We start from the raw sequence: 27,643 nt of genomic DNA, 5'->3' as shown, positions 1-27,643 counted from the left end.
GCTCAGTACCTTTAATCAACTGGTGTATGCACTGACGTGCCGAAAGCACAGGCAAGTAAACCATATTTTTGGACAGCATTAAATTCTGGCAGATACATTCCTTTGATGAATATCTGTATGACCGACATATGACCACACATTTTTGAGGGTCGATCTCAATAATCTTTTCCTGTTATTTACAGTAGTGACTCATTGAGCTCATATTCTATACCAGGCTTTTTTGAAAATTCGAAAACAATGTTTGCCTGCGATGCGTGTTTCTTTTTTGAATTAAGATAATATATATTTTTTTTGATATTATAATCTTTAAAATATTTTTACTCATATTTTACATAAGAAAGTCATAAATCACCTTCCTAACGCCTATTAATATTATCCCTTTATGATATCTTAATTTTGAAAAAATATCTCTTTAGACGATGGCATTTTGAACTCTTCATATCGGTGACAAATAGTATCGGGACGTCACTGGATGTATTTCCTGTTGATATGACACAAAAAATGGGTTCTAATGTAATATGATTCGTTCTCCCGGTACGCTTGAGCTTATGTGTAGACACTAAAAGCGTTGCGTACAGTTGTGCGGCTATTACTGCAAGTACTATCACTTTTCGAAAGACAGACTATAGGCAATAGATTCGCAAACGTTAAAAACATTTCGCAGGCAAGGCGGGCAAGAAAAATAAAAATAAACAAACAGCGTACGTTTTTGTCTTGAGCATGAGTAATGACCGTGACTTGGAGCGACCAAGCACGGCGCGGGGGAGGATTTAGTCGCGAATTTGGCCCCAATGAGTCACGCGCACACGGACGATACCCCAATTGTCACCGTCGCCCGAAAGGGGGGGGGGGGGTTGGAGGATGGACGTCGGCGCCCCCATCATCCGAACCCCCACACCTACCGATCGGCAGTCGCGGGACGCATGCGCAAATAAAACATCAGCGATCGATAAGAGGGTAGAGGGGCCGCGGGTGTCTCGACGCTGTTACCTCAGTGGCGAGACGCGAGCGGGCGCGTTTGCATCGCGCTACCGCCAGCCGAGTCAACAACTTGGAATATCCCCAACCGCATCTCCCGCTCACCACTCGTCGCCCACCATGCTGCTTAGCGGTTGAATCGGCTGATCCGTTCGCACTGTGATGAGGCCGCCGACGTGAGTACCGCTTGCATCTAGCCTCTAGCCGCTATCCGCCGACACCCCGCCTGTCGCTCTCGTGGTAAACATCCGATCAATTATCCCGACGGAGGCGAGTACCGCCAACCCCTCGCGGATTTTCGCGATGAAAACACTGACGTCATCAGCTGTGAGCCGGCTTTTAACGATTGGGGCTTTTTTGGCGGAGCGGCAGGTGGGGTGGGTTATTTTTTCTTCACTATCTCGCATCGCGCAATCGACTCGTGGATTGTGTCGTGTTAATTGTTCGGCGTCGATTTGTTGTTGGTGGTGTATTTTCGTGTTTGTTGCGCGTGTTTTAATTATAGAATCGGAGAGGCTTTTATTTGACGTCATTGCGTTGCATCGCTTGCTGTTGATCGTATGAAATCGCGCAAGTTCGTCGCGATTGCGCAATACGATTTATTATATGAATCTGCGATTCGTTTCTCGAAGGTCCGTTGTCAAATTTCATAAAGCGTTTCGTCGTTTTTGAATGTCTGAAACTGGTGGTTTTGTTCTTGAAAGGCTTGGTTTCGAAATGGTTAATTGGTAAACTTTTTCCGTTTGAAAATGGGTCGTGTAAGATGTGACTTTTCATATATTTTTGTATGTATCGATTTCACACTGTGAAAATAATTTCTTGGCGTTAGTCGATTTAATAATAATAACTTGCGCAATAATTATGCAAGCAAAAATTCACTACGGTCTTTTGGAATTAGATCATTTTACAAATTGGCTCTTTATATTTTAGTTTCAATAATCAAAATTCAAATACGTTTCGATGATGTAATTTCATTAAAAATTAGTTTCAAATAGCTTCTCGCTTTTGCGTGAATTATTTTTGTTGAATGGAATTCAATTTTCTTTTAATGCGAAATTTCAATACTTAAAAAAAATCATTTTAATGTTTTCAGAAGCCTCATTGAAATGTGAAGTAGATAATGCTGAAGATACCCAAAGGTCTGAAAAAGAAGAAAAAGGGGAAAAAATCGAAACGGAAGGGGGAGGAGGAGCTCTTTACAGAGGAGGAACTCGAAAAGTACAAGAGAGAACATCAAACACAACCGCAACCACAACAACCGGAAGCCGAATTTGAACAAGCTTCCGAAACTAAGCCTGCCACCGAAAACGACGAATGGTCTAAATTCAACGCGCTCACTACCGGCGTAGACTCGATCCTCAAGAAGACCCAGGGCGATTTAGACCGCATAAAATCTACATCTTTCTTTCAGCGCGTACCAGCTGGTCCTAAACCTGTTGATCGGTGCGGCAAGGAACTACCGTTCCGCAAGGACGCACAGAAAGAAGGTCAATGCTGGGTAGGATTTGAAGAACAAAAAGGAGCCCCTCGTCAACCTGTAGAAAAAGCTAAGCCTCAATTAGAGGAAGTAACATCTGTTCCAGAAGCAGTCTTTTCGGAAAGCGAAGAAGAGGAGGAAGATTTCGATGATATCTTCGACACATCATACGTAGAAGCAGTAGAAAAGGGAGAAGTTACACTTGCTTACGTACCCGACTCTCCCGAGGAGGAGGTAGACGCTGGACCTGATCCATTCGATACATCATACGCCGAAAAAGTAATCAAAGGACCTGAAGTATCCAAGAAAGGCAAAAAACTCGTTAACATCGGTGCAGCAGTCGAGGTTTTAACTGGGCGCATAGATCATGTTTCTACCTCTAGCGCTGCTATCAAAAAGGCAAAGAGACGCATCCCTCGAGATCTGCTTTTAGAAAGTGCTGACAGTGATGACTTAGAAGACGTACCTGTCGAAGAAGCCAACGTTAAAAGTTTACTTGATGATGATGCTGGAGATATTTCTGGTGTGGCTGTAGACTTAAGCGTATCATTACACACTCAATTCATTCAAAAAAATACTGAAAATACTGAAAACGAGAATAAGAACGATATATTAGATGCTTTTGATACCTTTGGTCAAGATGATAACGATGAATTTGCACAACTAGCGGCTGAATCATTAAACAAACCAGTCGCAGCTGAAACTACTGATATTCCAGCTCTTACTGCTGAACCTTTCGGCGTATCTGACGGTTCCTGGTCTGCTTTTGAGGATTCTAAAACCAAACCAGGCCGTCCACCTCCACCTCGTCCATCAACTGGGCCGGCTGTCCATCCTACAGCTGAGCAAATTACACCAAATCCAGATTCTCCGATCGATTTTGAATTGGATGGTCCGGATCCATTTGATACTGCTTTTGCGGAAAACATTCTACCTGGAAAAGCCGAATTGAAGCAAATTGAAGACGAGATATTGAACTCCCAGCCAATTGGTTTATCCAACAGCGACAGCGACTTCGATTTTGACCCTCGCGCTGATGAAAAACTATACATCAACAATAGACGCAGATCTTCAGTTCATATTCACGTAACTGATCCGACTGGTATTCGCGAATCTATCTCTGGATTTGGCAACACCGACACTGGAGACTTAGAAACTCTTAAACCAATACATCGTGACTTGTTAGGTGGTAGCAGTACTGATTTGTCTAAATTGGCAGACTCTCCCATAGCTCCAGTGGTTCCGGTAGAAGACGATCATATTGAATATTCAGATCCTTTCGATACTTCAATTGTAGACTTTATTACAGCTCCTGGTAAAACAGAATTGAAATTCATTGAAAAAGAGCTACTAGGAGAAACCGAACTTAAAAGGACGTTGAGTGATCCTGATTTTGATCCTAGAGCTTATGACAGTGAAGAAATACACAGCAGCCCAAGAAAGCCATCCAGACCTGAAAACTTGTTAGTCAACAAAGCGGTTATTTTTAGTGTACCTTCAGAAGGCGACGCTTTTCTTGGAGCTGATAAAGACGCAAAAAAGTCTAAGCCTCTTACTCCATATTATTCTCGAGAAGCTTCTATAACTGAATTAGAAACTGATACACAAGAAGATCTGTTTGAAGCATCATTTGTTGAAACTAATGCAAGTACAAAATCGGTGGTTTCTATTCTTAAAAACAAACAACCCAGTTCTGAAATCAAACGAAGTAGTTCAAATCAGGATTTAAACGCAGACGAAGAAGAAGATATCAAGGGAAAGTTTACTCAGTTGAGAAGACATTCAGATTTTCCATTGAGTTTCTCTAAACCCGTTGATACAAAGAAAACAGATTTTCTATCTATCGCTGAAGAAGATACTGTAGACACAAAAGTGCTCACGCCTTATCAAGAAGAAAAAGACGAAGAGGATTTTGATATCGATCCATTCGATACATCGTTGGTTAGTAACATTTTACTACCCGGAAAAACTGAGCTGAAATTTTTAGAAAACGAGTTCCTCGCCAAGGATACTGCAGCTGATTCTGATTTTAACCCGAGATTGGGTGAAAATAAAGAAAATTCTCAACCTCAAGATTTGCTAGCACCGTCGGACGACGCTTTTCAAGTGAAAGCTCTCACTCCTCAGCAGCCCCAACCAGTGACTGGATTTTTGATCGGAACAGAAGACGACGACATCGATCCATTTGACACATCCATTGCAGATAATTTGGGCCCGGGTAAAACGGAACTTCGACTTTTAGAGTCAGAGCTTATGAATTAAAGTGTATAATATAAATACAAAAATAAACATGGCGAACCCGTTCTTAGCGATGAACGAAGAGTTTTCCTCGGCACCGGAAAATCCAGCTCTGAATCCATTCCTGAGCGGAGATTTCGGAGGAGGTGCCGAAACTTATGCCGATAATCCATTCACGGCCAGTAATCCATTTTCGGACTTTGGAGCGACGGATTACAATGCCACTGCAACAAGTGGAATGGACTTTTTCGGACTGTCAGATCCGATATCGACAACCGCTGCTAACCTATTTTCTACTGCCAGTAATGATATTTACGATAAATCATCAACGGAACCACTGTTTTCCATAGCACCCATTTCCAATCCGAGTATGGTAAATTCGACAAATATTTTCGACACAGTCATACACGAACAACCACCAGTGTTAATAAACTCACAACCGTTCATCCAAAAACCTACTGATTTAGATTTAACAATTACGAATACGGTTGCCGCAGATGACGACGCCGTTCATATGTATCTTAGTGATGATGAAACATCAAAACCGAAAAGGCCACCACTACCAGCCAGACCTATTAATGCTGAAACCAAAGATTTGATACTGTCGGTAACAGGGCACATGGAATTGACCAGCACACACTTACTAGATAGGATACCACCCACAAGAACCCCGAGTCCAGTTTCTATGCGGGACCTGCACTCGCCGAGTCCTACTCCGGAACACTTCGGCGATTTTCTAACTTCAGATAATGAACCACGAAGAGACACTTCTAATGACGAAGCTAATTTATTCGATGTTGACGATGTCGTCACTCAATATAGCTGCAGTCCGCAACAGAACAGTAGCCCGCCTACCGAAGGAGATCTACTAACTGCTCAGCCACATAAACAGGAAGCTCAAGAAGCGCAGCCTGTTGAAGTAGTGCAAAAACCGCCTAGACCCGGTCCACCACCCAGACCAGGTCCTCCTCCACCTGCTAGACCACCTGCCAGACCTATTCCACCCCAAAAGCCGCCACCACCTTCCGTCGTCCCACAGAGACCACCTCCAATACCGCCCGCTCCTCATCACCCACCACCTCCAACCAACAACGACTTTAGCCTATTCGACGCTCCAGTACCTCAATCCCAAAACAAAACAAGCACAAAAGAGGACATCATGAGCTTATATACAACGCCCAAAAAGCAAGAAGAAATCAAGAAACAGATCGACTTTTTATCTGATGACATTGATGAATCTGCAACGATGGAACCTGAAAATGCAAATCCAATGGCTGAAGTGCCAGAATCAGCTCCAGCTGAAAGTGTAGCTCCAATGGAAGTAGAAATTTCACCAAAATCTGAACCGATGAACATCGACATCGAGAATGGAAACGTCCCAGCCGAAACGATACCATTACATACGACAAATGAAAATTCACCGTATTCAGAACAGCCTACGATCGATAATCATACGACTACTCTTGGCGCTCAACCAATATTCGCCGCACAAGAGGAACCTAAGTCTGAAATGGAACAACCACCGGTTATGGAATCGAATCCTTTTGGTCTACAAAATGAGCCTCCTATTCAAACGAACGCATTCGCCGAACCGGTCAACGCTTTCTCAGAACCGGTCAATGCTTTTCCAGAACCGGTCAATACTTTTCCAGAACCGGTCAATGCTTTTCCAGAACCGGTCAATGCTTTTCCAGAACCAGTCAATGCTTTTCCAGAACCAGTCAATGCTTTTCCAGAACCGGTCGCTGCTTTCCCAGAACCGGTCAACGCTTTCAACGAACCGACCAATGCTTTCTCAGAACCAGTCAACACCTATGCTCCACCAACGAACGCATTCGAAACTAACGTGCCATCTCAAGACACTTATGGAGGGGAGTATACGAACTCGGCGTTTGGCGATCAAAGTTACACGAACGAATCTTCGCCATTTGGATCTGAATCTGTGCCTGTGACGACTAATGTGGCACCTGCTTCTGACATGTTTGATGCTTTCTCAGCCAAGTTTGAATCGACTACCAACAAAGAAATTGGAGGCTTCGACGCTTTCGGTGGAACTACTGCGACTTCTGGTATCGATGAAGGTAAATACCCAAAAAACTTGAAAAATGTGCAACACTTATACTTTTACATACAATTTATTTTATTTTTTCTAATAATAAACATATTACATTAGATCTAAAACACTTGAACTATATTTAAATATATGCTGTTACTTTTTTAATTTAAAAATACATTAACTAATAATATGCAGACACTACAATTCCTAGCGTGCTTTCATATATTGCTCCCCTGAGAACTCATTCAATATATAAATGTCGCTTTTGAAATATAAATTTTGATTACACGCCTCCATTTTAATAACAAACGTTCAGTATCAAAATTCTAGCATACTTTATTTTATTAATATACTCCATTACTCAAATGTCACAACATTTTCAGTGTGACATGCGTATGAATATTGATTAAAGTAATAGCCCTTATCTTTTCCTCCACTTCCCTTATCTTTATATGTAATCAAGCTTTTATTTTTCATTTTCAGCTTGGGGTAGCGCTTCGGCCGGCTTCTCGGCAGGTGCTGATGATGGTTTCGGAGTCGACGACAGCTTCGATGCTTTCTTGACTCTCAACCAACCTCCTCCAGTACCGTCTGGTACTCCTGCACCTTTTGGAAAAACCGACTCGCAAGATTCCGAAGACGGCGCATTCAATGTATTTATAAAGTAAGAAAATCGATTTTGTAACAGCTTGGGTTGACTGGCACTACGTGGATTTTAATCCTTATGTGTGTGAAAAGGGAAACTTGATAAAAACTAGACCTTTATTCCAGCTCCGCGATAAATCTTTTTCTTATATTGTATTAACTGAAGCACATATGTATGTATGTATATATGTACAGAAATTTAAATTGATTTTCTTTTCAACTTGTACTTTCAGACCGCGAGAAGGAGATGTACCCTTCGAAGCATCTTCACTTGGTGGTCCAATCCCTATATTAGCTCCTCCGCCCAAAAGTCCAGCTCAACCTTTCACTGACACGTCTCCAAGGTTTAACCCCTTCGATAAGAGTGCTAGCTACGCCGAAGCAGCGTTCGGAGCTGAACCCGCAGTCCCTACATTAGGTATATAAACTTCACATTACATAATCTGCTGAATAAAAAACCAAGAGCAAGTTTAATATTTTGATGAAAATTCAGATGGAGAAGCGAAACTTCAGCGTACAGACTCGAATGAAACTCCACCGACACCACTATTCGATGACGATGTATCACAACCATTGGAGATCTTCCCAAGAATCCAATACGACGGTCCAGGGTGGGAAGTTCAACTTCGGCAGCCGAACAAAAAAAAGATTACTGGACAACGGTAGTAACTGAAACTTTCATTTTAAGATCATTTCATTGTTCGATTATAAAAACAATACTTTCTTTCAGGTTTTGGAAGAAGATATTCGTCAAGCTCGTATACCAAGGTGACAATCCAGTGGTTCAACTTTTTAATTCAGCTACCGATAAGGAACCATTCCAAGAGCTACCCCTACAAGCTTGCTATTCGGTATCTGATATAGCAGCTCAGCAGTACGATCAGTATGGAAAAATATTCACAATAAAGCTTCAATATGTATTTTACAAAGAAAGACCAGGTGTAAGGTTCGTTTCAAACAAAATGAATATTCTTCTAAATTCAATTCAATATGCATTTCAACATTATCATTCAAATAATTTGTTTTTATTTTTCTTAGGCCCGGACAAGTGACTAAAGCTGAGCGTATTACGAATAAGTTGAGTCAATTTGCTGCGTATGCTATTCAAGGTGATTATCAAGGAGTCAAAGAATTCGGAAGTGATCTGAAGAAATTGGGTTTGCCGGTGGAACACGCTCCACAAGTATGAATTAACATTGCTTACTTTATCATTCAAAATTGCAATAGTCTCTCATTCGTTGTATTTTAAATTTTAGGTATCTCAACTATTCAAAATTGGATCGACTACTTTTGAAGACATGAAGCAGTTCTCCATGTGCATAGAAGAAGCACTCTTCAGATTGAACGCGCATAGAGATAGAGCCCTCCATTATAAAATGGAAGAAGTACGTATCGTCTCTGTATCTGGATATTTTATTTATGGCTTACTTCTTATTTTTGGTTGATTTTGAAATACAGGTTCAAATCACCGCAGTTGATGAACTTTACGTGGAGCAGGATGCGGAAGGTCGCGTTATGAAGCAAATAGCTAGGGTTAGATTGTTCTTCTTGGGATTCTTATCAGGTGTGTATTATTTTCGACCTCGAAGTTACATCAGTACATTTAGGTATTTTATGTTTTAATTGATGTTTAAGGTATGCCTGATGTTGAATTGGGAGTGAACGATATGTGGCGTCAAGGAAAAGAAGTGGTAGGACGTCATGATATAATACCAGTAGCTACCGAAGAATGGATTCGATTAGAGGCTGTAGAATTTCATTCTTGCGTACAGCCTGAAGACTATCAGAAGACTAGAATTATAAGGTTGTTATAAAGTATACAATGTGGATTTATGTTTTTCATTGCTTTGTATGTAATTTTGGGATTTTTTTTAATTTCTTTATAGATTTAAGCCTCCAGATGCTTGTTATATAGAATTGATGAGATTCAGAATACGACCTCCTAAAAATAGGGAACTTCCCCTACAACTAAAAGCGGTTATGTGTGTAACCGGAAATAAGGTATAGTTTAATATAATCAAAATCAAGTATCATAACAAGTGTTGTTTAATGAAATAAAATTTAGGTTGAACTTCGGGCCGATGCTTTAGTACCAGGATTCACTTCGAGGTCTCTCGGTCAAGTTCCTTGTGAAGATGTCATGATTCGTTTCCCTATACCGGAATGTTGGATTTACTTATTCAGAGTGGAGAAACATTTCAGATATGGCAGTGTCAAATCTGCTCATAGGCTAGTGTTAAAAACTAAAATAAAATTACATTATCAAAATATGTATTGTTTAATATAATATTTGAAAATTTTCAGACGGACTGGTAAAATAAAAGGTATTGAAAGGTTCCTCGGTGCTGTTGATACATTGCAAGAGTCTCTAATTGAAGTAACTTCAGGGCAAGCCAAATATGAACATCAACATCGTTCTATCGTATGGCGAATGCCAAGGTTACCCAAAGAAGGACAAGGTACATAATGAATTTTATATCTATAAAATCTTTTTTACAATGTCATAGTGTTCATCGAGTTGAAGTTTTCAATGTTTTTCAGGTGCTTATACTACTCATAATTTGGTATGTCGAATGGCATTGACGAGCTATGACCAAATTCCGGAAAAGTTAGCCGAGTGGTGTTATGTAGAATTCACAATGCCGGCTACGCAAGCGTCGCATACTACAGTGAGATCTGTCAGTCTCCAGAACCACGATTCTGATGAACCACCAGAGAAGTATGTCAGATATCTGGCAAGGCATGAATATAAGTAAGTGATTTTCAATACATATTGTATATATATATATACATATGTATGTGTAAACTGAATGTTGTATAATGTGTATGTATTGAATTTATTTCATGTTTTCTTTCTGTACATTATTTTCAGGGTTGGTATTGAGCATACGCAAGGAGAAGGTCCTGGTGCATATACTTCGGCGACTATAAGCAAAGTCGTTATCAAAGAAGAGCCGGTGAAAGAGCCAGAGCCGACTCCGGCCGCTCCGAGCTCCGATTCAGACTCTGATTAATTTTATTTAACGATAAGTATTATTTGTACACACCGTCTAAATTAGCGATATGATTGGCATAATTTTTTTTTTACTTTTCGTAGTTGCAAAATTCGGCCATAATGATTAATTATTATAAATTATTTATGTATCGTATTATCTACATATGTATAATTTAATTCTACTTAAAGTTACGACTTCGCATATATTTGTTACTCTTAAATTAATTGTATTATTATATATTTACACTGTAGATGGAAACATCAAATTATTATAATTAGAAATTTGTATTGTTAAAAGTATTATGACCAATGTATGAAAAGGCATAATTATTTATCTTTTACGTTACAATTAAAATGTTCGTATTTAATGATTTGAAAAATGCTCAGAGCTTTTTTGTGTTGATTTTAAGCTATAAAGTTGAATATATTCAACTGTAATTTGAAAAACAACTAAAATCGATTGTACTTATTATTTAAAATCTGAAATTTGTTTATGAATTATTTTCTACTTTGTATTTTAAATGAATGATTAAATTCATTCGAAGCCAAATAAATTAATGTTATATGTAATATATATTATCGATAATTATTTTAATATACAGAGTCAACAACACAAATTGCACAAAAAAATGTTTTCATCACATGTGTGTATATGCATAAAAAATTTAATAAGCATTTTAATTTTTAATATAGTTTTCATTAAGAATCGAATGAAAACTATATAAATATATGTAACTATATAAATATATCTAGGAAACTATATGTAATATATACATATTTAATTATATGTATGTATATCAACAGCATATACCAATAGCACAAACATGTACATGAACATAGAGTTATTTATTTAATACACATATTATATTTGGTGTTACCAATAATGATGTGTCATTATATATTTTATGCTTATGTCGATAATTTAAGATTGTATTATTGTTGTTAGGACTTATATTACTTGTAATAAAAATAGACGTAAAATAGAAATGCTCACAGAATTGTTAAAATATGTATGTACATCAGTGTGTAACAAATTTAAGTTACAATATTATTTTTATTATTGTGAAACATTCAAATATTCAACTCCCGTATTCATTCATTTTAGCTTTGTTAATAGTACGATATAATTATATTTATATTTTGCATATATGAATATGTATATTTTAATATGCATACACAATAAAAACCACAGACAATACCCTGTAGAAATTACATATTAAGTAGCAAAAAGTATTTAATGAAATAATGAATTAAAAAAAATCGTGTTTTTAATTTAATTCGTTGTTAATCTATTTAAAAGAAAAAATCTCTTTTGTAAATATGAATTTGTTATGTATTGAATTTTAATTCTATGAAACTTATTTATTCTTACTGTATACTTGCTTATCTAACTCAAGTTGAATATAATGTGAATTTATATGAATAAAATATTATTTGTATATTAATTTGTAAAATAAAACTTTTTAGTTTTTTTCTCGCCGTCTTGAAAGAAAGACGGCCGAACAGCTTGAACCAAAGATAATTTAGGTTAGCATTACAATTTAATATTACATAAATTATTCGAAACTATTCGAAAACCATTTGAAAATTACATATAATCATATGCATTAAAATATTTTGCTTGTATATTTGAATTGTTCGAATATATGTATGATATATTTTGACAACTATACGAGCTTTTCAGAATTAGCAATAAGTGTTGAACGAACTGCAAAATTTAAAAGTCTATATATCTGTGTATGTATTCATTACCAATGATAATTATATGTTTAGATTTGTATGCAAAACGTTGGGGCTATATTTGACCAGTAAATTGAATAGTCACTAAGAAAGTAAGATTAAAAAAAAAAGTATGATTACGTAGGTATTTATTTAGCAAAACGTTTATTTAATTTAAACTATACGTAGCGCTTATATTATAATCAAAATGCATATAGATATATACATATACAATATATATAGTTTGTAATTTTATTTTTAATATATACTCGCCGATTTAAAAAAGCGAAACAAAGATGAGTGCATCTAGTCAAAAACTGTACATAAAATACTTAGGTAGTAAGTTAGATTTAATGTACAATTTAAATCAAATGATTCGTAGTTTGATTATTTTATTTCAATTAGTTGTGAAAATTTCTTCCAACGATGAGTGCAATATGCATTTTTTTTACTTAACCTACCATATTATAAAATAAAAATGTATAACTGATAGCCATCTAACGTCGATGCAATATTTTTTATATTGTAATGACTGTAATACAAAACGTGGACTACACTTTCATATTTATATTCCATATCATTAATAGAACTCCAAACATTATCGCATTGTTACCAATAAAATAATATTGTTGTTGTTAATATTATATATTAATATATTATAAAAAGTTAACTGCTCTTCTAAATGAAGAATATATTTAGTGTATAAATAATTTAAAAAATGACACGTTGAATACATATAGATCTTATTTAAATTCATAATATATCATAGTGTAATAAAAAGATTGGATTTATATTTAACAAATTATAATTATATTGAAAATATGCATATACAGACATGCAAAGGACATTTTTAAAACGTGATCTGTCCTGCGGAACTAAAAAATACTTTGTATTAAAATGCAACAAGTTTGTATTAAAATGTTTAATTGAAACAAAAAATTGCGACAAAAAACTCAAAATTTAACAATACACAGTGATACATTTCATATCTGTGACATATTATATTTTCACTAATTTTAAGTATATATTATATAAACATATTATAATATATAAACTGTATCTATTTATACAATCACTCTGCTAAAATAAAAGTCATTGCTTTACTAAATGAAAAAGTACTTATCGAGTAATCAAAGAAGATTGATTAGGCGTAAGAGATGATTACGATATTTAAATGTAAACGTGTATGAATATAATATAATGGTTGTAACATTCATGTTGAATTTGAAAATATTTGATTTTTGATTATATATACATATATATATATATATATATATATATATATATATATATATATATATATATATATATATATATATATATATATATATATATATATATATATATATATATATTGTATTTAATCCAAAATTTTATATATGCATTATATTAAAAATCGCTTTAAATTTCTAATATCTGACTGGCATTTTATTCTTTTACTGTTTATTTGCTTGGAAATATTATATGATATGATTGGTTTTAATTTAAAATTCATTGTTGTACTTAAAATTGACAAGGTATTCCATATATTAATTTTTCTATTCGATGAATGTTTGTTGAGTCGGTGGAAGTGTGTAAAATAGACTAAAATTGAAAATCTCTGATTCTGATGGCTTAAATAAATATATAATACAGTATACTCATTATAAATAATACATATACGATATATGTTTTCAATGTTTTCCCTTTGATGTGTTCCAAGTCGCTTACCTTATATATAAACCTTAACTGGCACTGTTGGAACTGCGCAATGTTTAGATGCAGACGTTCCACCGTAGAAACATACATATTTTTTTTTTTTTTTTTTTTTTTTTTTTTTTTTTTTTTTTTTTTTTTTTTTTTTTTTTTATTTATGATTTTTATTATTTTCTTATGTTTTTTTTATTTATGATTTTTATTATTTTTTTTATGGTGTTTTTTTTGTAATTTTTATGATTTTTATTATTTGTATTAAAATCACATTGACGCTTTGGGGCAACCTGTCAAGTCTCTGTGGTATTGATTTTTTAAAATAAAATAAAATAAAATAAATAAAATATGTAGGTCATATCCACACAATTGGTGTAATGAAAACTTCAAATAATTATTGTAAATTAATACATTATGATATGACGATGAGGGCTGTATGATTTGTCTGTTATCAAAATAATAATGAATAAAAAATATATACATACATATATATTATATAATATTGTATACATATGTATGAAATTATTGAAGTCGTACAATATTGTAGATTATTAAAAAACTGTGCAGTAAATAAATGAAAACAAATTAATGTGTGTTTTATTTTTAAACTGGCTATACTTCCTAGTTTTGCTCGAGCAGATAAAAGTTGAATAAAGGTAATAAGCAGGACTTTTCCAGAATTTTTTTGTATAGCAGGCTCTGACCTATTTCTAAAGACTTCAGTGATCTATGTTTGTATACGGTCTCCGTCACGAGCCCGAATGTGAAACGCCCGAAAACGCAAATATCGGAAGGCAAAGATCGAAAATCGAAAGATCTTAAGTCGAAAGATCAAAAAAAAGGGTGCATGGTAAAAGATTCATACTCTGCGCGCGCACATTAATACGGGAGGAAAAGCCTGTTCCTCTTGTTCCTGTTGTATCCTGCTCGCGCAAATTAAGTGAGTATGTACCGTTTACCATGCACCCTTTTTTATCTTTCGGCTTAAGATCTTTGGATTTTCGATCTTTGCCTTCCGATATTTGCGTTTTCGGGCGTTTCACATTCGGGCCCGTTAGGTAGACCCGTTTGTATACTATACGCTGAACCGAATTCAATGATTCTGAATTAAATAAACTTATCAACATTCATTGTTGGTTTGCATTGTGAAAAACAAACAAACATTCATCTCTGTAAAGTTTATTGTGAATAAATCCATTTGGGTTGACATCCTGTAAGTTGGGACCGATTCGACCACGTTGGTGGCCACCACTTTACTTCCATCCCGACCGTCATATCTAGAGGTAGGATAGTCACAGTGCTATCCATTGTTCCATTGTTGTAAATCCTTTGTAAAAAAAGTTCGGCAAACCTTTAACAATGCATTTACAACCTTTGAACAATACGCGGCACCTTCTGGGTCCGGTGACTAGTCATATCAAATAGTCGTACATTGAACTACACTGTCATTTCGTTACTTTCGCCCGTATAGAAGCTTCATGACTGTCTCTAGATGATACGGTTGCTTCTGTTGATTGTTGATTCTGTTGCACCGAGCCAGCAGTATAGCTCGATGGTTGCGTTTATGTTTAGCATTGAGAGGTTACCGGGTTCGATCTCGTGCTAATATTTAATACTGCTGGTCAGACTTGGATATTTGTGACTCCAAGTCGATCGTTCCATCCGGTTCCATCAAATTGGCACAAAATCATCCTACCCGCTGTCACAAATATCTGAATTTGATTTATGTAATAAAAGTATGTACAAGTCTAAATCCATAGATGTCTCTATGGATTAATTAATTGTTAATTTCGTGTTTTTTAAGCCTCTCGAAATACAGCGATTTATGTAATAAAAATGCTGCAATGTTTGTAATTAATTGTCTAGGAAGGCGCATTCGGGTCTACCTGTTAGGCCTTCCTGGTATATATCTATGTAAAAATAAAAAAATAAAAAATGCCAATGGATTAAGTATAACTGCCTTCGTCACCGAGTGGGAATGTTTCTATCGTCAAAAATTAATTTATATGTTTTTAAATATATATTTCCTAGATCTATTTAAATTACCATTATCTTTCTCTCTGTGGATAATTTTATTTTGGCATGAATCTTAAATATTCTTATTTGATAACTTATTTCTATTATCATTTCTATCATCATAGTTTTTTTTTTTCAAGTTAAGTAAGCTAAAAATATTTATTAATACATTCACAGGCTTGAAATTCAATACTTCATTTAAAAAAATATAAGGATGTTGACATCAGGTTCGTTTTGGTGAAATTGGATTTAATAGATAGGTGTGATTAAGTAATATTTACTTGTATATAACATTTAAATTTATTTGTCTTATAGTACAGTCAAAGAAATATTCACATTACATGATGTTAATAATAATTATAATATGAAACAACAACAAGAAATCATCTATAATTGTTAACAATACATCGCATCAAAATGGTAAAATATTATTTTTTTATTAAAAGGGCACAATGAATAATGCTTTAGGAATTTTTTTATATCAAATAGTGTATAATATTATTCAATGTATATTTAGAAATACGTAATAGTAAATGTAGAATTAAAGAATTTCAAAAAACAAAAAAACAACAGTAACAAATAAAAAACTTGTTATAAATCCGCTCTTTAAGAGATATTTTATAATATTATAAGGTGACATTTTTTTATTATTTCAACCAACAATACAATATAACTGACCATTTTTAACTATTAATAATATACGATCGACTATACTTGAGATGAGTAAAATAGTTTTGAAAAGCTATATCGATGATATTTACACAAAAGATCATTTCAAAAACCGAATTGAGATATTTGATTGTTTCAATTATTATAAATGTATCCTTACATATACTAGAAAACATACAGATTTTTTAATAACTTCAGCGATGAAAATGTGAATCTTATAATCTAAATTGTTATTAGAGCAGGCTGCAAAGCGGTGTTGACCCGTCGGAGCAAAATTCAGACTGAAGCTGAGCATTTGAGAGTCACACAATTTGCTCCCGAGAACAACATCGTCATAAAATGCATGAATTCATACACATACGAATATACAGTGTACTCGCATTGAAATATAAGAGACTTTTCTTCGGTATTTCTTGAATTTGATTCAAATTCTTGCACTCAGTAAATAAAAATATAAATTTAGCAAATTAAAAACTTTTAATATTCATTGCACGTTTCATTCTCAGCCCCGTTATATTATATTTATATTAAATTATTTCGAAATGTTGAAATCTTTTTTGGAATACTTTGATTTATAAAATTTAAACTATAATAGATTGAAAGCAGTATCAAAACCAATATAAAAAAGGCTTTTTAAACATATGTATATAGTATTTATAACTTAAATTTTAAATTATACGAAGAAATGGCAATAATATAAGTATAAAAAAATGTCAATACACAACTTGTTTTTGAGCATATTACGATAGTAAACTTTAACATTAAGAAAATGCATTGAATTGTACTGTTATTGAAACATATTGCTGAAGCAATTGTATATTGCACTGAATTAAGCTTCAAAAAATGGCTTCTAGATCGAATTCAGCCTCCGCAACTGCATCAAAATATTTTTTGCAGAGGTCAAATATTACACTGATATGCCAAGCTACACATACATAAATGCAATAGGTATGTTTTCGCAAAATAAGTTCACGTCTCCCAAAGTACAAATAGCATAAACAACTTTGGAACTCGTATATACATATGTATTATACATACATACATTGTGCATTAACGAACAAAAAATAAATTTTCTGCATCTGATCAACTGATTATTACAAATATATATTAAGTACATCAATTAACAATTCATAAGCATCATTATTGCCATTATTATTTCAAATAAAAAGGATGGTTTTCTTCTTATTTTGTGCTTTAAACTACATAATCAACATTTTGTGTATACACACTAATTTCTTCGCACCTACAAAAATTATGATTTTTATTTTTTATACATCTCACAGATTTTTCTAATCACATACTAATTATATTTTGGTATTGTTTCAATCAATTATAAGACTTTCAATAGCCTCAAAAATAAATACAATCTATGAAAGACATACACATTCGTCATTTTTTTTTTTTTTTGTTAGATTAGAATAACATTATTGCCATTATTTGTCTTCATTTCATGATCAATATTTGTGAAGCTATTATTCTGTGAGGATTCTTTTGCTAAAATGATATTTTACAATGTATCATAAGGATATAAAGTCAACGTATTCTGCAATATCTACTCTACAAACATCACATTCCAAAATAAAAATAAATTCACAAATTAAATTAAATTGATTTATGTACATAAAAAGTAATCAGATTTTACTAATGATACAATAGTTTTGCAATGTTTAAGCATAAATATTCGAATTTCAAAAATAGTTATAAAAGTCGTATGCATAAAACAAGAAATATTCATAGAAAAGTTTTATACTAAAGAGTTTTCATCAGTTCGATCGAAAGTTTCAATAAGTATCTTATGAAGAAAAATTTAACAGTTCCATAGAATGTTTTTATAAATGTATATATGTATATTATATTTCAAAATCTATATCTAAATCAACCATAATTGGTAAAATATATAAGAATTTTAACATATGCATTAGTAAAAGTTTTCGAAACATTCAAAATAAAATAATTCAATCACGCATTTATAAATAATTGAAAATTATAAACATCTCATTTTTGTAACAGCTTTCGTCGTCGCTAACATTCTAAAGTACACTCGTCTAATATATTATGTTTATATATGTATGTATGTAATTTTTTAAGAAGCATAAATGTATGTATGTATATAACAAAATGATTATTAAATTACGATTAAGCAATGATGCAAGAACACAATTATTTTTGATATTATTTAAGTTTCATTTATTGTACACATATTTTTAAAATGATGTTGAGTATCACATAAAATGTATTCTGTATATAATTGCATATTGTATACATATATGTATGTCCTTCACGCATACACGCACACACACACATACATATGTATATTCATTTAAAAATTCTATCTACACACATTTGATCAACTTTCATGCTTGCATCGAAAAATAGTGGATAACGAACGGGCTTACTTAAACAACAACAACAACGTATTATCGAATCTTCGCAAAAAATATTCAATATTATTCAACGACATTTGAATCGATTACTTTTAATTAATTACCAAACTCTAAATCATATTTACACACACAATAAAAAAGTGAAAAACATTCCGTAATATTTTTTTAAATTTATTTTAATACTTTAGCTAAACCAAACGTACGATAACCATAAATATATATGTATTTCATATGAGTAATTTAATTAGAAGCATGAAAATTGCCAAATGCTTATTATAATTATTGGTACAATATTCCATATGATAAAATTCAAATATATTTTCCTATATATTATAGATAAACAAAGGTACTTTGGGGTAGGCAGGGCGGCTAGGGTGAGCGCGGGGGACGACGGGGCAGGGATACACAATCATTTGGAGAACCACTAGATGATGATCGATCAGCATCCTGAAATATCAACCACATCAATATATAATTCAATACAAAATGAGTGTAATGCATAAATCAATAAAATTTAATTACATAACTAGTTTCATATATGACCGATAAAATTTATATAATCAAATGAAGCTCAACATAAAATCATGGTATTAAAATTTGATCACATTCAATTGTGATTACATTGAAATTTATGCTTACATAATAAATCTGAACCAAAATACCCCATAGATAACTCACACGTTTTATTTTTATTTTATATTTACAAAGATGTATACCAGGAAGGCCTAACAGGTAGACCGCAATGCGCCTTCCTAGACAATTAATTACAAACATTGTAGCATTTTTACTACATAAATCGCTGAATTTCGAGAGGCCGAAGAACACGCAATTATCAGTTAATTGATTAATTAATTAATCCATAGATACATCTATGGATTTAGACTTGTACATGATTTTTTACTTATTGTACATCAATCAAATTCAGATAACTGTGACATAATCACTGTATTTCGAGAGGCTGAAAAACACAAAATCAATAATTAATTTATCGATAGAGACATCTACACATGGATTTAGACTTGTACATAATTTCTTACATATTGTACATGAATCAAATTCTGATATTTGTGACATAGCGGGTAGGACGATTTTTGCCCATTTGATGGAGGAACCGTTTCAACAATTAAATCAGATAAATTGGCAAACTGATAGGAAACGATCAACTTCGCGAGTCACAAATATCCGAGTCTGACCAGCGGCATTAAATATTAGGACGGGATCGAACCCGGTAACCTCTGTTACACGCAATTAGGACGATTTTTGCCAATTTGATGGAGGAACCGTTTCAACAATGAAATCAGATAAATTGGCAAACTCTGATAGGAAACGATCGACTTGGAGTCACAAATATCCGAGTCTGACCAGCAGCATTAAATATTAGGACGGGATCGAACCCGGTAACCTCTGTAATACTGATGGTCAGACTTGGATATTTGTAACTCCAAGGCGATCGTTTCTTATCAGAGTTTGCCAATTTATCTGATTTCATTGTTGAAACGGTTCCTCCATCAAATTGGGAAAAATCATCCTACCCGCTATGTCACAGTTACATATCTGAATTTGATTCATGTACAATATGTAAGAAATTATGTACAAATTATATACAAGTCTAAATCCATATGTAGATGTCACTATGGAAAAATTAATTACTTAATTAATTATTAATTTCGTGTTTTCAGCCTCTCGAAATACAGTTATTTATGTAATAAAAGATGCTGCAATTTTTGTACATACATTGGGGTCTACCTTTTAGGCCTTCCTGGTATATATCTATATAAAATAAAGTAAAATAAAATATAGAATAACATAGATGCTCGAAAAATTATCTCTCTAATATGCTAAATGTGTAAAATGAAATAATTAATTTTAATATATAATTTATTTGGAGTTACCTGGGATGTGACACTTGATCTATTACTGCCCGTATTCACATCTGTTATGTACGGTTCACTGGCTCGTACTCCACTACACATTGGACGATGATTATAACTGTGTTCTGTTGAAGATTTACTGAAATTATAATTTGAATGACCCCACAATGATATGATACTTTGAAAATGAGGATTCTATTTTCAACTATAAATTTTGAAACAATGAAAAATTCATTCAACTAAACCTGATAATACTTTTACTACATACATACATACATAAATACATATTATATAATACAAATGTTCGAAGAAACACCCCCACCGCTTGGATAAAACTTTCACATTAATTATGTAAAGCGGCTGTTCCTAGGTTGGTGATCATTAAATTTTTGACCCAAATTCGGGCCCAAAATCCATTTAAAATTAATAACCACACGTAACGCACAAGCAGAAATTTCCCATTGCCAGTCTTGCTTTTAACGATTGTATGTATTAATCAGTAATTTTATTCGACTAACAAGGGCTATTGCGCAAGCTCTTTGACTGTGTTTGAATTTTGAACGGTTTGGTAAAGACATACATACATATTTTAATATATTTGCACGTCAAACTCGTTAGCGCACTCTAAGGGTACAATTCGGATCCATGCGACTGCCACGTGCGGCTGCGACCCATGAAATGTGACTATTTTATACGAATTTGTATGAGAAACCATTAAATCTCTACATCTAAGACATTGTATATAAAGGGTATAAAACCTAAACACAGTCACAATCGCATTGATCTAAATAATACATTAAAGCTACCTGAAGAACCATTATATGTATGCATAAGACATAAGTGACTAAAAACATTATATCGCAAGACAAATAAAGTAAAAATGATTTCGTTTGAAAGTTTTATGACGCATATGATCTGAAAATGAGAGTGCATTATTACCTGTTGGGTACTCGCCTTTCTCTTCCACTATCGTTCCTTCTTCTCACGTGCACACTTTCAACAGGTGGTGCGCTCATTCCTTCATTTTCTGCACAATCATCCAAAAGTGGTTCCTCATCCTCCTCTTTTTCAGGCGTCGCATCGTCTCCGGTAATGTCCTTGCTTGTTTCGTGGCACTCGCATTTACAATCCTCAGGATTGACGTAAGTGTACACCACGTTCGTCTCGCTACCGACTTCTGGGTTAGTCCTACTGGGTATTGTCTGTATCCTCTTCGGTACTTTTCTACGCTCTGGTATATTTTCAAAGTTGATCCACTGTGACTTTGGCACCGGAGCTCTGGGGGGCAGAGGAGGCGCAGCATCCGAATCAGATTCGTGTCCTACTGACGCTTTTCTGACTGAAGTGTTCATTATACCCTGTTCGGCAAACTCAAACCATGTCTTAGAGCTAGACCCACTAGTGACTCTTCTCGGAGATTTTGCTTTCTGTTTCGCTTTAGGCTTATCTGGTGTTTCGTCTTTCGGCAGGCTTATTTTCAGTCGTTCTTTTGCTGACGCATCGGGTGTATACACTTCATCTGAACAGTATTCCTCTAAGCAGCTGGGATTTATGGGGGTTGTTGAACGAGGTCGTTCTATCGGACAAGTCTTCATTTCTATGCACTGCCTCTGTTTCACTGGAACTATTGGGAGAGCAACCGATCTCTCTAAAGGTAAAGTTGTGGGTACGTACGGAAGTTCGTCGTCGAAAGAGTCCTGTTGCATCACTAACCCTTTCCGCTCGTGATCCACAATTTCAGGCTCGGGTCGACCGGCTTTCTCGAGCGCCTGTAATTGTTTTTTCCGAACGAAATCCAATTCCGAATCCCTTTCCGATTCAGAAGAATCTTGCATGACGTCATCAGTAGATAGAACCGAATTCCTCGGGCTGACACTTTCCGAGATTGCCGAGTTCCTACAAGTCGTAATTGGAGATTCCTTTGACTTTTCGCTTGAAATATTCGATACGACCGAATGTTTCGATTCGGTCATATCCTTGGAGTGAACGAACGCTTCGTCGCTTTCAAATCTACTGACTTCACCTATGTGGGTTGTGGGAAGAGGTTTCAGAGGTGGCTGATCAAATTTGACTTCTATCGATGGCGATCTTGGTGGTATTGTATAGGTGGTCTCTTCTTGCTTTCTATCGGACAATTGAACTTCTATGACGCTCTCTTCAGATATTTGACTGCGATTTTCAGACATTTGACTGGATTGACTATCAGTTTTGGATAAGCTGAATTGCATGCTAAACAGTTGCTCTTTACTTCCTACTTTCGTTGTAAAAATGATATGCTTTTTTGCCTGAGCGCTCATTTTCTCCTCGTCTGGCTTTTTTTCAATGTCGACTTCAATCACTGCTTCAGGCATACTTCCTATTGGATCGACTAATTCGACGGAATCGAGGGAATCTACTATTTTTGCCTCGTGTTTCGATGTATCCGTGAATGACGATATGCTACCTGATGAAGTTTTTTCTGAGACCTTTTCCGATGTTTTTTCAGAAGATGATTTCTGAGAGTTTTTTTCAGACGAGCCATTCTTTTTAGTGGATATATTACTGCACCTTCGATTCAACTCCCGCGCTTCATGTTCCGACATAAGATCGCACCGTACTAATTTATCTTCACTTGGCGAATGTAGAGGTATTCTTATGCTACCATCAGGAAGAATGATTTGTTTTGTAACTGGATCTTGATTTTGCTTCGCAGCTGCCTTTTGAACAACGTTCTTTTCTACTGCGCTAACTGAAGGATGACTAATTGGAGGTTGGCTAATTGAAGGTCTACTTGAGCTTGGAGCACTAACTGGTCTATCTACTCTGACATGAGGAACTGAAATTTCGTCGTGCACAATTGGTTTCGTTTGTATCTTTTCCTTACTCAGAATGAGCTTTTCCTCTTCATCTGATGGAGTATGTAGAGGGATTATAATAAAACCATCCACCGGCGCTTCATAATATCTTAACTTCTCTTTTTGGGTTGACTTTAGGTTTTGAACACTTTTCGCCTCTGAGCTAAATTTATATTCCACTGGTTGTATACCTTCTAAATTTGGCAAGCTTTCACGTGCAACAGGTGATGCACTGGATTTCCTATTTGGTTTAAAAATAGCTAAAACTGAACCCTTTTGTTTTCCTCCAGAAGTTGGCGTGGCAGACCCCGATTTATCTCTATCTCTGCTTTTACTTCTTGATCTTGAACTGTGTATACTTCCACTAGTATCTTTAATGATGCTCGATATTCCTTTTCTTTTTGACGCTGAACCTGTAGGTGATTCCGGGCTTGCTATTGTTTCTCTCGATTTGAATAATGAACAAAATGACGATTTTCTAGACGGTGTCCTCCCAGCGGGAGATGGCGTTCTACTACCGTGGTCCTTATCTCTTACTCCACATTGTTTTAATTGCTTAGGACTAGCACTAGGTGTGATATTAGACACTTGTGTATTACTATCCGGATGAGATGTTGATTTTTGATGATCAGTCACTTCGTCGTATTGAGAAATTTTATTTAAACTATCTTCACGTTTAACTAGCTGTGAAAAATGCTGTGCATTTTTTTTAGAATGTTCACTTAAATTTAAAGAAACCGGCTTCTGCATGGTTTCTTGCGATGAGTGATCGGCATCGTCTTGGTACATATGATCAGGCTTAAGTTTGATTCTTATAAATTCAGTTTCTTTGGATGATGAAGATGTGGAAGTCTTTACAGGCATTTTTGGGGTCATTTTCTTCGACGCCACCACAGTCGGTTTGCTTTTTGGCACCGGCTCACTCTTTGGCAATACTTCACTTTTAACAGACGATACGCTTGTTCTTTTATCGCTTTTGTAACTAGCACCTAATGTAGATACTGTAACAACTGGAGAAGTGATTGACTCCCTAGGTGGAGGTTCTGGAACCGGTTTTTTCACATTTATCACTTTGGGTTCCACGGGAGCAGATACAACAGGAGCAGATAGAACAGGAGCAGATAGAACAGGAGCAGATACAACAGGAGCAGATACAATAGAAGCAGATACAACAGGAGCTGATACAACAGGAGCTGGACGAGGTTTTTCAATCGATACTACTGAAGTCACAGGTGTATTTTTCACGATGGAGATTTCTTTAGGTTTATTAACAGATATCCCTTCCGCCAATATGGCGTCCCTGGGATCATGTTTTCTCGAAAGTAAAACTTGTTCCAAAACGTCAGCGTGGTTTTTATCGTTTCCTACAACGCCTACTTCGTTCTCTAGCGGCTTTGGCCCACAAAACGATGTTTCTAATAGCATTTTGTGCGGAGAAGGAGATCTAGATACGCCTGATATAACTGATAAACGACTGTGTCCAGATATATGACTAACATTGCTGTGTACTGATATATGGCTCATGTTGGAATGCGCTGAAACATTAGAGTGGGCCGATCCCTGGCTGCCGATGCTTGAAAGTCTACTTGTTCTACCTGAAATCGATAATAGAACTATATCTGAGCATTGACTATCTTTTCTATGGTGATCCTCGTGTTTGAACATAAGCGGCGATCTACGCGAAGGTTGCTTCGAAGTCTCCTTCTCCGCGGTGACAGTGTTGGGTTCTAAAAAAGCTAACTCTTCCGTGGACGATCTCAGATCGGCAGTGCCATCTTCTCTAAAACCGAGTCCTAGTTTGGCGCCTTCTTTGTCGTGTGTGCAGTCTCCAATGCCGAATATTGCATTTTCTGGAGAGCTGTCCCTGGAATCGTGGTGGCTGGAACTCGACGCTCTCGATATGTCTATTCTAGGAGTTGATGGAGTTTGTAAGCTTCCCGCTTGTAGAGTCGTTACATGTGGACCCAAATTTTCCATCGCACCAAGGTATTGCTGAGACTCTGGGGCTTCCTCGACCTGAGTTGGGTTTGGGGCCTGAGGCCCCGGATGAGAAGCCCCGACTTTAATAGCTGACTCGTCTTCACTGATATCAGGCAAACGAATCACAGGCTTCTCATCAGGACTGTCCCCCTAGAAGAAGAAAAACAAAAAATACATTAAAACCTGTCGAATCATATTAAGCTTGTCTTTTAAATTCTTTTACGTTTGTGCGTTTGGATCGTTAGACTTTATCCGATACTATAGTTATTTTTGCTATCAACCCTTTGATTATTTTGACCCAAATTATTTTGAATACACGTTTATTAAACTGAATTCATTGAATTAGATATTAGAAATGCAATATGATTGCACTATTCCAGGGTTCGAAATGTAAATTTTCACAAATGGGAGCCCTCGATAATTTTGAAAACATGATTTTGATTTTTTATTGTAGGTATAAATTCTATGCAAAACTATCAAAGCCGGTACTAGATATTTTGTCACCTAAAGGTAAAAGAAAAAATTCGCGCCCTTACGTAATTTTATTTTTGATTTATTTCTTAATAAGAAATAAAATATTATGCTTATTCAATGTGTTCCAAAAGTATGCGGACGAAAATTTTTTTTTGAATTTTTGAAAAAGCCTAGTGTAATATGAGGTTAATGGGAACTGTTCGAAGAAGAGTATCTTCAAAAGTCTTCATGTATATTATTTGTATTCATAATAGATTGACATCGTTGTGTGTGGTAAGTCAGTGTTACTCAAATGAATCATTATTGGTTTATTTGATACGTTCGCTAAATTCAAGTTTTCTCATCAGAGGGACATGCAAGACTGGAAGATTTTTAATACTCTTTTACAGGTATATGAAGTAGAATATGTGCTAAACTTTTAACATAAGTATGTATGTGGCTATTTCGTTAATCAAGAGACGTTTGAAGATTTTCTTATGTATATTTGATTAAGAATATATATATTTGTATGTACATATGTACATAAAGTAAGTTTCGCGACACGACATTCGTTCAAATATGGATAGCCAACGAGTGGTTTCGTCAGACGCGAAGTCAATTAGAAGTAAAGCAAATACAGAATCTCCCCTACTTTATTTTTAAAAAAAAAAAAAAAATATATATATATATATATATATATATATATATATATATATATATATATATATATATATATATATATATATATTATATATATATATATATATATATATATATATATATATATATATATATATATATATATATATATATATATATATATATGTATATATATATATATATATATATATATATATATATATATGTGTGTGTGTGTGTGTGTATATATATTCAAGAATTATTTATAAAATAGATCAGATATAGCAATCTAAAAAGCATCTATAAAACTATCTTTTCGTCGTTCCAAATATAATATAATATAATTCATCACCACAAAAACATACATTTTTACCATTGCATAGACATGCCTAGAAACAAATGTGTTGTATTATTATATGTGTATACATATGTATGTATATGTATACGAATCCGAAACACAATTGAAATTCACATAAAATTCATAATAAAATACGGCCTATCAAAGCATTCAGCTATCCGATTATATCGATTCGCGTTTGAAAATAACCATGGAACATAAATTACGACCATTTTAATACTATCGCTGCACCATCGGTCATATCGATATCGAACATTACCTGGAAAAGCATCATTAAACCGTCAAAACCGGCACATTTTCGATATGGAAAAAGAAAACGGCACCATCTGCCATACCTCGCATCCGAGTAATCCAATCTTGTATCACATTCGACGATCGATTCTTTATGTTACAACGAGCGAGGTCAAAATTTCTGTAAAAGTCTAAAAGTCTAAAATCTCGCACGCACTCGAAACGCAAATATACATATATTATGTGTGTATGCAAACGTACATATATGTAGATATAAACCTCGTAAAGTGGAATATGAGACCGAAATAGAAAAATTCGATAATGAGCATTTTCGAAGTAAGGGCAACTCTACAAAACGGATGGGTGCGTTTCACTTCTCGCGAGCGAGAGACATAAAAATCATTATTAGTT

At 34.7% G+C, this 27,643-nt stretch overlaps 3 protein-coding genes across 4 annotated transcripts in view; 2 read left to right on the top strand and 1 right to left on the bottom strand.

Moving 5' to 3' along the window:
* Positions 1 to 985: 985 nt before the first annotated feature.
* Positions 986 to 5,823, top strand: stnA (stoned A). Its single transcript, XM_077433027.1, has 2 exons — positions 986 to 1,154; positions 2,072 to 5,823. The coding sequence occupies exon 2, from the start codon at positions 2,099 to 2,101 to the stop codon at positions 4,715 to 4,717; it is 2,619 nt and encodes an 872-aa protein (XP_077289153.1). The 5' UTR covers positions 986 to 1,154; positions 2,072 to 2,098; the 3' UTR covers positions 4,718 to 5,823.
* Positions 3,587 to 10,408, top strand: stnB (stoned B). Its single transcript, XM_077433026.1, has 14 exons — positions 3,587 to 6,774; positions 7,233 to 7,413; positions 7,628 to 7,812; positions 7,888 to 8,056; positions 8,125 to 8,340; positions 8,433 to 8,577; positions 8,651 to 8,779; positions 8,853 to 8,958; positions 9,030 to 9,198; positions 9,281 to 9,395; positions 9,460 to 9,623; positions 9,699 to 9,853; positions 9,936 to 10,146; positions 10,267 to 10,408. The coding sequence occupies exons 1-14, from the start codon at positions 4,746 to 4,748 to the stop codon at positions 10,406 to 10,408; spliced, it is 4,116 nt and encodes a 1,371-aa protein (XP_077289152.1). The 5' UTR covers positions 3,587 to 4,745.
* Positions 10,409 to 17,892: 7,484 nt separating this feature from the next.
* LOC143913169 (uncharacterized) overlaps positions 17,893 to 27,643 on the bottom strand; it is a 56,813-nt gene continuing 47,062 nt past the window's right edge. Inside the window, exons 2-4 of one of the 2 annotated variants that reach the window (XR_013260691.1) lie at positions 21,677 to 25,701; positions 20,759 to 20,862; positions 17,893 to 19,313 (exon numbers count right to left, since the gene is read on the bottom strand). Coding sequence is in view for 1 of the 2 variants with exons in the window: in XM_077432811.1 (XP_077288937.1) it covers positions 19,236 to 19,313; positions 20,759 to 20,876; positions 21,677 to 25,701 (4,221 nt within the window). In the remaining variant the exon portion in view is untranslated. Of the gene's footprint in view, positions 19,314 to 20,758; positions 20,877 to 21,676; positions 25,702 to 27,643 lie in introns of both variants that reach the window. The other variant, XM_077432811.1, reaches the window with a different exon arrangement.

The sequence above is a fragment of the Arctopsyche grandis genome, chromosome 6, assembly GCF_051622035.1.
Source record: "Arctopsyche grandis isolate Sample6627 chromosome 6, ASM5162203v2, whole genome shotgun sequence".
Taxonomy (NCBI): Eukaryota; Metazoa; Arthropoda; class Insecta; order Trichoptera; family Hydropsychidae; genus Arctopsyche; species Arctopsyche grandis.
The sequence above is the reverse complement of the archived record's forward strand: the minus strand, read 5'-3'. Positions and strand labels throughout refer to the sequence as shown.